The sequence below is a fragment of the Myiozetetes cayanensis genome, unplaced genomic scaffold (assembly GCF_022539395.1).
Source record: "Myiozetetes cayanensis isolate MyiCay16 unplaced genomic scaffold, myiCay2020 scf17, whole genome shotgun sequence".
NCBI lineage: Eukaryota > Metazoa > Chordata > Aves > Passeriformes > Tyrannidae > Myiozetetes > Myiozetetes cayanensis.
Window position 1 is genome coordinate 5167871 of NW_026087378.1, and position 12185 is coordinate 5180055.

The 12185-nt window shown below is 41.3% G+C and overlaps 1 protein-coding gene across 3 annotated transcripts in view; it reads left to right on the forward strand.

Moving 5' to 3' along the window:
* AFF4 (ALF transcription elongation factor 4) overlaps positions 1-12185 on the forward strand; it is a 50575-nt gene that overhangs the window by 32486 nt on the left and 5904 nt on the right. For all 3 annotated transcript variants that reach the window (XR_007628586.1, XM_050312242.1, XM_050312243.1), the window contains 12 exons: positions 27-64; positions 426-588; positions 1057-1971; positions 4172-4260; positions 5785-6022; positions 7164-7261; positions 8518-8581; positions 8730-8866; positions 9272-9343; positions 10016-10109; positions 10713-10756; positions 11563-11783. Coding sequence is in view for 2 of the 3 variants with exons in the window: in XM_050312242.1 (XP_050168199.1) it covers positions 27-64; positions 426-588; positions 1057-1971; positions 4172-4260; positions 5785-6022; positions 7164-7261; positions 8518-8581; positions 8730-8866; positions 9272-9343; positions 10016-10109; positions 10713-10756; positions 11563-11783 (2173 nt within the window). In the remaining variant the exon portion in view is untranslated. The remainder of the gene's footprint in view (positions 1-26; positions 65-425; positions 589-1056; positions 1972-4171; positions 4261-5784; positions 6023-7163; positions 7262-8517; positions 8582-8729; positions 8867-9271; positions 9344-10015; positions 10110-10712; positions 10757-11562; positions 11784-12185) is intronic.

The window sequence follows — 12185 nt, forward strand, 5'->3', positions numbered from 1 at the left end:
CTTCATGCTGTTCTTCTTAATTGCAGGACTGCGATAAGACCGTGCCAAGGAGCACACCTGGAAGGTAGGAATTCCTGGGGGATTGCAGCATAGGAAGGAGAGGGGGGATATTCAGCCTAGTCAGCACTCTTGGCTTGAACTCATTTCCAAAATTCATGTTTGTCCTTTGTCTTGTATTAAAGTGAAAGGTGATTAGAATTTAATCAGTGATTAAATAGTGTCTATGCTGCAAATTACACTGACCACTTTGGGAAGGGGGAAAAAACCTAAGTTTGGTTGTTTCCACGCTGAAATGTGTTCAGTTATGTTGAATTTTCTAATGAATGTAAATTAAGTTTTTACATTTTGTAATTTCTAATGAAAGGGTTTCTAGAATATATCTGGGGCTTGGGTAATGTTTGTTTTACACCATTTTTTTTTTTCAGTAATTCTGAACCTTCCCAACATAACAGTGAAGGAGCAGATAACTCCAGGGATGACTCGAGCAGCCACAGTGGCTCTGAAAGCAGCTCAGGATCTGACTCGGAGAGTGAAAGCAGTTCCAGTGACAGTGAAGCCAATGAACCATCCCAGAGTGCATCCCCCGAGGTAGGGTTTGACCCATGCTTGGCATTAATCCTCAGCTTTTACACAGGAAAGATTAATAAATTCTCAGACTGTTGGAAAAAATAAATAGACCAACGTGAGTTCCTTTTCAGGCTGGACTGTTCTTCTGCTGAAGGACCTGGATATGACAATTCTCTATATAAACACACACTGGATGTTTAAATTTGAGGTGATCTTTACCACAAGTTGTCAGTTGGAAAGCAGAAGTTAAATAACAGTACCTTTAAAAACTATGACAAAAAATACTACCTGATGATAGCAGCTGCTCCAGATGAAGGGACAACTGAGCTGTTATTTGTACCTGTATTTCATTTGTTATTATCTCAGGTTTCTGGGTGCACCTCTTGCTTTGGAGTGCAGCATCATACAGCTGTCCCGTGGAAGAGATGGTAGAAATGCAATGAAAAATGAAATATCTGCTCTAACTCTGGTTTTTTAATTTGTTTTTAGCCAGAGCCACCGCCGACAAACAAGTGGCAACTGGATAACTGGTTGAACAAAGTTAATTCCCATAAAGTGTCACCAGCTTCTTCCGTGGACAGCAATATCCCATCCTCCCAAGGCTACAAAAAAGAGGGACGGGATCAGGGCACAGGGAGTGGGTACACTGATCAAGGTGGATCCAAGGATTCCATTTCTTCTACACCAGGGCGAGATTCCAAACCCACCCAGAAGGGCTCGGAGAGCAGTCGGGGCAGGCAGAAATCACCTGCCCAGAGCGACAGCTCGGCACAGAGGAGGACTGTGGGGAAAAAACAGCCCAAGAAAGCAGAAAAGACATCTGTGGAAGAGCCTAGAGGAGGTCTTAAAATAGAAAGTGAAACCCCAGTAGACATGGCAACAAATATCCCTTCAAACAGGCATAAGGCGGCCACGAAAGGCTCCAGGAAACCCAATATAAAGAAAGAGCCCAAGTCTTCCCCTCGGCCTACAACAGAGAAAAAGAAATACAAGGCTTCAAGCAAATCTGCCCAGAAATCCAGGGAATTCATCGAAACAGATACCTCATCCTCTGATTCAGATGAAAATGAGAGTCTGCCTCCTTCATCACAAACACCCAAATACTCTGAGAGCAATAGGACTCCTGTTAAATCTTCCATGGAGGAGGATGACAGCTTTTTTCGGCAAAGAATGTTCTCTCCTATGGAAGAGAAAGAGCTTCTTTCACCACTCAGTGATCCTGATGAAAGGTACCCACTCATTGTGAAGATTGACCTGAGCCTCTTATCCCGAATACCAGGGAAGCCTTACAAGGATGATGCACCCAAAGTGGAGAAGAAAAGCGCCCCGGAGAAGCACCCCAGGGAATCCCAGAAACAGCCGTCGGACAAAAGTTCTACAAAAGGCAAAAGGAAACACAAACAGGTGATAATTTTGTAGAGAGATTTACCTGTTACCTCAGCCCATAGTGGATTGTGTGAGCACCAGTTCACACCAGATCACACCTCAGTGTAGCGACTGAGCGATTTAGGAATGGCTTTGCTACCTGTCTGTGTAGAACACATGGATCATCCCTGTGCTTTTATGGGGGAGACTGTTGGGATTTTCTGTTGGAGGAAAGACACCCCTGTAGCAGTGTTAGGTAGCCCTGTAGCCAGAGCTCATGGAGGTGACACACAGTCTGTGCCTCTGATCTCTGCATCCAGCCCTCTCCTGCTCCCCCTTGACCTGACACCAGCTCCTCGTGCTCTGCAGGCCAGCACAGGCAGCTGATCCAATGGAAAATCCACCTGGGAAAAAAAATCCCAAAAGTCAGTTTTTGTCTGGATCAGCTCCCTGAACTATGGAATTGCCTGTTGCCAGGATAAGGAATGAGGCAGGACTGCACCTTGGGCATGGCAGCAGCAGAAAACATGATCTTGGCGTGCTGCTTCACTGGGAGCAGGGGATCTCTCCATAATAATATTTAATCTTTCTCTGAAAAAGCATTTAATCTTTTCAACTATAAGTAAAGAGCAAGAGTGGCTGGGGGCAGTAAAATGGGGAGAGGAATCAGTGGAGGAATAGCACTCTTGGGAGGAATATGTCAGAAGTAGTTGATGGTGTAATTTTAAACTGCTTTTAGAAACCTCAACACACGGACAGAGCAAACCTGGGACTGTCAGATGGACTCAGTGATCCACTCTCAGTTTTTATAAACATCTGGTTTCCTTGAATTTACGACTGTGAAACCCTGGGTCAGGGTGCTGCTCTGGATTTCACTCTGATTTTGACAGGGATTTGGCAGTGGTTGTGAGACTTTGTTGACATCTGCAATCCAAGGATTCTGTGAAATCATTCAGAGAGTCATTTGAGGGGATAGATAATTTCAGTCAAACCAGTTTTCCCACTGAGCAACCAAAGTAAACTTGATCACTTGCTGAAATTAATGTCATCTGGGAGACTTGCCATTTAACTGCAAACAGAGGTTTGTCCTGTGCTATTCCTAACTAAGTTTCCTGTTTTCTCTGGTAAGGAAATGAAGTCAGAAAATGAGGGGTTTTTTGTAAAAAGGGACAACTCTGACCGGTACAGTGAATAATTACTTTTTGCAAGTGTTGCTGTATAATTCCTGATGTTCCTGGGAATGCACCCATACGGAGCTCCAATGGGTCTGAATTCACTGACTCTTCTTTTTTGGCCAGTTATCCCTTTCAGTACCCATTTGGAGTTAGAGCATTAAAGATCCGTGCTCTTACATCTAAACCAGAAAGCTTTGGTAAGGCCAATTAATTTAGGCTTTAGCCCACAAAACAGCGTGGTGGGTCATTGTTGGGAAGCCTTGATCACTTTGAGGCTTCCTGGTGCCACCAGAGAGGTTGGAATCCTGTGTGAGGCAAATAAAGAACTCCCCTTTTCCCTATCCCTCCAGTTTTAGGTCTGAGTGCTCCAAACACAGCTGGCACCTCAGGTCTACTCGTTGTTTGCCCCTGAGTTTCCTTGCTCACAGTGCTCAGGGTTGTGGCATCACTGTCACAAAACTGAAACCTTTTGGGTTTGAATCTGGAGTGTGTTACCAGGTGATTTACTCTGAGGCCTCATTTTCCATTTACTCGCTGTATTGATCCTTCCAGTGCTCCATGAAGACACTTGAGAAATTCATCTTGAAGACCTTTTGACTTCAGGATTAAATTTATATAAATATATAGTCTTCAACATCTTTGAGCTTACTTTAAAAGAATGATTAGATTTTTACCCCTCCCTGACATTCATAAGACGCTCTTTAGACCCCACAGCATAAAATCTGTCTCCTGATCTTTGCCAAAACCTTTGGCAGATTTTCCTGGTATTTTCCTGATGATAATGTATTTGTGCTAAAATGAACAATTTGGCTGCTACTGCTTTTATGCAGGTTGTAATTTAGTAGATAGACTTGTTTTTTCATTTTGTTCCAGTACCAGGGTCTGGTGAAATATTTGATAAGGATTAGATGCTGTAGGACATGTTTTTGTGGTCTTATATATATTTTACTCTGTACACTGCGAAACACCTGCTAAATAAGATCTCTTAATGTGAAATATTGCCACTGTCAGAGAAGCTGTAAATGTGGATGTTCCTGGATGTATTTCTTGTTTGCTTTACTCAGAATGAGGATGAAAACAGAGCCAGTGAAAGCAAGAAAACGAAACTGGAAGAAAAAGCTCCATCAGGACACAAGACTTCCAGCAGTAGGGAGTGAGTATCTTGGCTGTTCCCAACACTGAAGGCTCAGGGTTGTCATGGAGAGGATGGTGCATGTCTGCACCCTCTTCTCCACTCCCTACCCCAAGTGTTGCCTTAATCATTTAGTAAAATTTCATTATTTCTTACCCTTCAAACAAATTTAATTCAGAGTTTCTAGTATTAGTTGGTGGAAATTCATTTCCATACTCAAAAACATTGGCCAAAGTCAATTGTGTTACTTAACAGAAGTCAGGTGATCCCTCCTGTGAAGGGTTGGTGTAGTAAGGAATATTTGCTTCCTGGTTTTCTCTAATACACTGTGGAGTTTGGTTTTGGTTTAGAAAGCAGCTCTGCAGCTGGCTTTTTGATCTTGCAAAATCTGTGCTTTTAAATTAACCCAATCTGGTAATTCTTCATTTAGCAAGTTTGTAAACTGGAAATAAATCACACAGCTGGCTTTGTCTTGGAAGCTGATGGCACTGAGCTTTGGATCCATGGATTTTGCCTCTATCAATTTAGCTTGGAACTTTAGCTAAAGAAAAGAGAGAGTGACCCAAAAGCAAAGTAACATGGAATTAGCAAATCAGCAACACTGTTTAATATATTATTTCTGAATTTCCCATGTTTTTTGCAATTGATTTGATTTATTTCTTGGTCAGTGTTAATTCACAGAAAAGAGTAGGTTTTTTCCACTGCCTTTTAAAAACTGCTGTTTCAGTTACAAGCAATTGAAAACTGGTGTAATTGTGCCATGGAAAGTATTTCTAGGGAGTAATTGCCAAATTACAAATATGTGAGAAGCTGAAGCACATCAGATGCTACAACTCTTGTTCGCCCCTCCTGAATTAAACAGTGTGTTAATGTTTGTTAGGAAACAGATGTGGAATGAAGGCATACATTTCTAGCCTGATTTCACTTTTTCACCTATTATTTCTGATATTTCCTTGATTGCCAGTGCAGTTCTCTGAAGGACATTTAATTAAATGAAGCTCTATGATTTTATAGGAATAATGTGTAGAAATAATAATTATGGGAAGCCAGGAATAGCCAACAGCATCCCTCAGCAGCCAAGGTAAGACTGTCCTGAAAGGCTGCACTGAGGAAGTTTTCCCATTCCCTGGGTTCCAGAGATTTATCTGGAGCATCTTTCCCTGGAGCTGTTGGCTGGCTGGTCTGCACAGACAGCCTGGCGCTGGCATTGGCTTGCAGTGCTGAAATTGTGAGTGTTTAGGGTGGTTTTTTTTAAAGAACTGGTGTAGGGGTGTGGTTTTATGGTTAGAACTTGTCTGGTTTTGCCTGTGTTTTCAGGTCAGAACAAATAAAATGGTGAAAACGAGTTCAATCTGGCTTTGGAGAAACTTACTCTCCAAAATTATTCTTCTTTTCCCAACAGCCCATTTGCCAAGTCTTGTTTTAAAACAAGTGGGTTTTTTTAGTTTAAAAGTTAAAAATCAATATTTTGTGTATTTGGGGGCGGATGGGGTTGGGTTGGTTTTGGGTTTGTTTTTTAACCCTGAATTTGTTCCTTTTGTCCAGGTCTTCAAAGCCAAGTGCTGTTAAAGAGAAGGATTTACTGCCATCTCCTGCTGCCCCAGCCCTACAGAAAGATTCCAAGCAGGAACACGGGTCCCGCAAGAGGACGGTCAGTCAGTCATCATCCTTAAAATCCAGCAGCAACCCAGGCAAGGAAAGCAGCAGTGGCAGCAAAAGCAGCTCCTCTTCCAAGCAGAAGAAGACAGAGGGGAAGGGTTCCAGTAGTGCCAAGGAAGCCAAGGTAAAGGGCTGACTCTGTGCCTGCCTTAAACCTCCTTCTTTGCTCTGCAGTTTGATCTAAACAATTTTTAGTTCAAGACAAAATGTAATTAATATTAGGTATGCGTTGTTTCATGTCGTAGTGCTTAGGTGCCTTGGAAGTCTATAAGTTAGAAAACACCTTGGGAGAGGGGTGGAATACTAATGATTATCCTGCCAAATTCTTCTGTAATTAGTGAAATTAGGTTAGTCTTAGTCATCTCCTGGTGACTGATGCTGCCTGTGTATTAATTGGTTAATAAGAAATATCACTAGAAAGCTGTCTGCACACTGGTAAGTGGAATAATGAGGTTGCTCTTGTCTCCTCAGAGCAGATATAGAACTTGTCCTGGTTTTGCAGGAGGGCAGGAGCTTGGTCCATGCTCAGTGCTGGGGTGGGAAGCCGTAGCTCTCATTTTATGACATTGTAAATGCTCAGAAAGACCATTTTAACTCCAGCTCAGGATTTTACAGTGCTCTCTGTGATTACGGGGGAAACATGACTATGAAGATGGTGCAGGAGATGGTTTTTAAGAGATTTAGGTTGGGAAGATATTTAGATGTGATAGAATTTAAAAATATAAATGTCCCTAAGCCAGTTGTACATTTGTGATATGTTTATCATTTTATACTTCAGCTGTGCTTACTCATACCTTTCTCAGAGTAGTACCTACTACTGTGTTTTTGGGTTTTCTTTCAAGGCAAATGCATTCAGCAGAGTGTGTTGTTTATAGATATTAGAAATCAAAATCCTCATCATCTCTTTGTTAGAGTGAAAAACCCCAAAATTTAGAAACAGTGACATGGGGGATTGAGGGAGGAATTTCCTGGCTCCAGGTGTGCCTAGAAAGCCTTGCCTGAATCCTTTCCTCTGAGGGAGAGGGTGGGAGTGAGGACTCCATCCCAGCCTGCTGTCTGCTCTGTGCCAGCATGAGGTGGGAGCCTCCTGGAAGCTGATTATTGATTCCCTGTGCTCAGTGGCAGCTCAGGCAGGTGCAGACTGTCCTTGTTGCATAGAATGTGTGAAGTCATGGGAGGCATTTACACAACAAGTGCTTCTCTTGAAGGCAGAGGAAATTTAACTGTTCTTTAAATGTATTATTTGGCATTGATTTCCCTTTCAGGAAAAGATTGTGAACAATTCCTCCAGCTGCCCTCCTGCCTCTGCTCAGGCTACGGAAAGTGCAAAGTCAAGGAGAGCAAAGCTCGTTTTTGATGATAGGTAAGAACAGAAAATTGCCTTTCCCTCTCTGTGGCTGCAGATCTCAAGCACAGCCAGCTCCTCACAGAGAAGAGTTGTCATTTTGCTTCACAAAAGATCTTACATGAAAGCTCTTTGTCAAAGAAAATACCTTGAAAGGAAAATAAAACAAATACTTCACCATCTCCTGCAGACTTTAGGTTTCACTTGTGCCAACTCAGATCTCAGCACAAGGTTTGCTCTGAAAGCACTTCTTTAAATTCATTCTACAGATGAAATTATGTTTGGGCCAAATATAAGAGTAACTTTCTAGTTAAAAGCTGTTTAGAAATAGAAAAAAGTTGAGTACATTTGATGGTTAGAGTACACAATCAATCATTTAGGACAAAATAGTTTATGGGGATTATGTAATTATCCCAAGATAAAACAGAGCCAAGAAATTGCAATAAGATCAAACTTATTAAAAAATTAAAACCTGAAATTATATGAAAGTATAGGAAGCCATAAGGAGAGCCCACTGCAAGGAACAGTAATTGTGACATGTTGTAACCTTGCGGTTATAACGGAGCCATTTTAGGATTTCTTGGGATTAGAACTGATTGAAATAATTTTATAGTTATATAATCTTATTAATATTAACTGTTGCTTTGTAATGGCATCAATTTCCTATAAGTGGTCTGGTAAAAATGTTCATTTCAAATATCTTTAATTCTTTGACAGATAAGATGGGATGGATGGGATAATTTATTGCAAACTTTAATCAACTTGTAGGTAATATGTTAATGTATTGAAATGAATCATTACACTTTTATGACTCCTTGTGCTCATCTAGTTGAGAAAATCATTTAGCATTGATTGTCTTAGGTGGCAAAGCAAAGGCAATTAACACCTGAATGCATCTTGATTTATTCTGTCACAATTTTATATATTTCATACCCTTAGCAATGTAAGTCCTGGAGGTGCTGATTTAATTTGTCCTCAAATTTTGTGGGTTTTTTCCTTCCCCTGCCCTTGTTATTGGTCAAGTGTTTGCTTGGCTATTGAATGCAGTAAATTGAACCAATTCGTGTGTGGTAATCAGATTGCTTGGAATACTTTTTGAATTACCTGAAACCAGAGAACTAATTTGAAACTATATAAACAGTTTTATTGTAGTGTTGCTTGAGTTAGGAATAGAAAAAAAAATCTGAACTTTGGCAATACCAAGAAGCTTCAGTAATAAAAGACCATGAAACATGGGTGGGGCTGAGTCCCTAAATCCATGTCTTCTCTTGCAGGACTTACTCAGCTGATCATTATTTGCAAGAAGCAAAGAAGCTGAAACACAATGCAGATGCTTTGGTAAGTTAATCTCCAACATCACCCAGTGTTTGCACGTTATCCTGGGGTTGGTTTGCTGCCTTTGCCATTTTGCTGCCCTTCTGTACTGGAACTTTCCTGTACTTATCTCTGCTTTTCGTCCCTAAAAGTGTCTCTCCCCTCTCTGCAGTCGGACAGGTTTGAGAAGGCCGTGTACTACCTGGATGCTGTCGTGTCCTTCATTGAGTGTGGGAATGCATTGGAGAAAAATGCTCAGGAATCCAAGTCCCCGTTCCCTATGTATTCAGAAACTGTGGAATTAATCAAGTAAGCATTGCAAAGCACACACAAAGGCACGTGGGCGGGGAAGGGGCCTGGGAATCAGAGCTGTCAGATGGACTGAGGTTTGGCCACCAGCTTTTGAGGTCTCTTGTCATTCCCCACTAGAACTGGATCACTGACCAGTTTTTTCCAGTTGCTGAGGTTTGAAGTGTTTCCATGAAGGCAGAGATGGTTTCTGCTAAGGCTCTTGAAGTCTCTACAATGAGTAACCCATGAGAAGCCAAATAATTCCGGTTACTGCCCAGTTAGTGTTTTGTTTAGAGTTCGAGGGAGGTTCCTGAAATGGTGACAACAGCTGAAATCAGAAATTCATAAGAGTGTTAGTGCTTTGTGATTGATAAATGAAGCTGTATTTCTTCTTTTGTGGTTCATTGATGCCTTTGTTTGCAGATACACTATGAAACTGAAGAATTACTTGGCACCAGATGCGACGGCTGCCGACAAAAGGCTGGCAGTGCTTTGGTATGTGTGTTCTGCACTTCATACAGTGCCCTGATGGATCTCACATGTTTTATCTGCATGGAGTGCTGTGCTCCACTGAGCTCTGGGGTGTTTCTGAACCAAATACATGAGGTTTTCACTTGGCTGTACATAAAGATTGTTGCTGTATATCTGATTGCTGTAAATGGGGGCAGAGGGGATGCTCATGAAGATCAGGTCTTTGAAACACGGAGGAGTAACAGTGGAGAGGATGGGGGTCCACCCTGTGCACTTCCAGGGATAAGTCAGCATTTGGACTGGCTGTAAGAACTGTCAGTAGCCCCGTAGGTTTTAATGGAATGTCTGCAGCAAGTGTGCAGGACCAGAACCCCTTGGTTCAGGGAGAAAGGAAAGGGGAGGCCATGGCAGAGTGCTCAGAATGTCCTGACACAGGTGAAAAATAAAGGCAACCCTTGTCTAGGAAATCACTGTATTGTCTCCCAAGCTCATTATATCAGCAAGATCACTGAAAGGTAAAGTTTCGGCTTGAGGCTTACGAAGTTGTTTCAGTTTCCTTGAGAATTTAAAGGTGGTTGTGGATTTTCTTGGTTGAGTTGGTAGAGAAAACTTTAAGAAGACAGCTGTTAGATTTTTGAAACTCACTGAGTTGTGCTAAACCTGACCTTGACTGTTTTTTGTCCTGTCTTTGGTCAGCCTTCGGTGCCAAGCTCTGCTGTACCTGAGGCTTTTCAAACTGAAAAAGGAAAGTGCATTGAAATACTCAAAAACTCTGACTGAACATCTGAAGGTAATTGCAGCTGTATTTTCTTAGAATATTAAAGCCTAATGATATTAAAGCTTTACATCATTTAAAATCCTCAGATCCAATTTTCAGACCTCTACATGTGAACTTTGAATACACCCATTTAGAACAGAACCTTGAAGGTATATTAAAGTTGAGTAGTTTAAAGCTGGGCAGAGACAGCTTGGATGTCATAACCCTGCTGGTCTGGGCATGTCAACTATTAATTTGATCTGAATTCTGTCTTCTGTAATAAATTTGGGAGATCTTTAATTGTTTGATGCCAGTAGTAACAGATTTCTTTCTATTAAAAGGCTGAAAAAACCAAAATGTTCCATTAAGGGACAATGGAATCTAATGGTTAGAGCAGAGGACCACTCCAATCTTTCTTTGTGTTGCTAAAATAATCCCTTAATTTGTTTCTAAGTCATCAGTAAAAAAGGATCTTTTCCCAAATTTCAGTTGATAAATACTGTGGTATTACTGAGAATGTTGCTTAAAAGAAAAACTGCAAAAATTCATTTGGTCAAAAATAAATAAATAAATAGCCAGATAAAATGTAACTAGATAAACATAAATCAGGTGACAAATGTCTTTTTCTCCAAACAGAATTGCTACAATAATTCTCAAGCACCATCACCTGGTATGGGAAGGTGAGTATTAAAAGCTGTTCCCTGTATTTCTGAACTTAGAGCACATTTTCCATGTTCTCTGCGTGCCTGAGGTGCTCAGAGAGCAGCTTTTGGGGTAAAAGTTCTAAGGGTGTGGATTTTAATTCATTTTTTGTGTAATTATTCTGAGAACAGAGGCTGCTGCTGGTGATATTGCTCTGCAGGGTTTGTCAGGCAAAAAATGGGTCACTAACCCACAAGTTCCTTATCTAATTGAGTTTTGTTGTTTAATTTAGTGCTTTTCCCCCCAAAACAAGAGCTTTATTAGTGCTACAAGCCCAGATGGTTACAAGTACATGCAGCATTTTCTGTCCACTAGTTTAGCAATTTACTTCTGTTCTTTTAAACCCAGAAATGGACCTTTGATAAATCTTTTGGTGAGTTTTAGGAGGGCATTTCAGATTTCCATTGTGTTATCTGCAATAATATTATATAATGTAATATTATGGCAGTGTGATTACCAGGTAGTTGTAATTTTTTTCATTCTTTAGGGTTCAATTTATTTAAACAATTAATTGAAGATTTTATTGAATTAAGAGATGATGATGTTTGGTAATTGGGTTTTGTAAGCTACGAGTAAGTGCTGGAGGATCCTCAGCAGTTACTACCTCGAGCATTCAATTTGCTGTAGGGCAAATCCTGATTTTTGGTGTGTGAAGTGGGAGTGTTTGATCATCTCACACCCTGAGTGTGGGCAGAGAGCTCTTGGAGGGCATCTCACAGCGTGGGGTGTTGAAAGTTCATGTATTTATGCATTTCCAATTTAATCTTTCCCTCTGGGTGAGCAGCAAACCTGTCGGGATGCCGTCTCCAGTGTCTCCAAAGCTGTCTCCAGGGAATTCAGGAAATTACTCTTCTGGGGCAGCCAATCCTTCAGGGAGCGGGTCCTCGGTGACGATCCCGCAGAGGATCCATCAGATGGCTGCCAGCTACGTCCAGGTCACGTCCAACTTCCTCTATGCCACTGAAATTTGGGAACAAGCTGAACAGCTGTCGAGAGAACAGAAAGGTAAGGGCTGGCACAGGGGCTTTATAACCTCAGCATTCCAGAGGGTGCAAACACTCATTGGCTTTCAATTTCAGAGAGGCCGTTAATGGTGCCTGGGATGTTGAACCAGGTCCTCTGCAAAATAAGATGGAAAGTTACACCTTGGATTGAAGGGATAACCTGAGCTGGGTGTTGTGGTTGTCAAGGTGGTGTTGGAGATGTAAAAATCTTAGTTGCATTTCCTGTAAATTGTTCAGTGTAGGAAGAGGAACTTGGTGTATTTCCCCTTCTGAAATTCTAAAGTGAAATACATGTTTGAGGGGGAAAGCCAAGGAAGCTTGGCAGTAGTTTAATAGTCTTATTATTTCCAACCAGTCTTCTGCAAAAGAGTAAAGAAATTTATTAGGGAAAACCTTTTTTCCT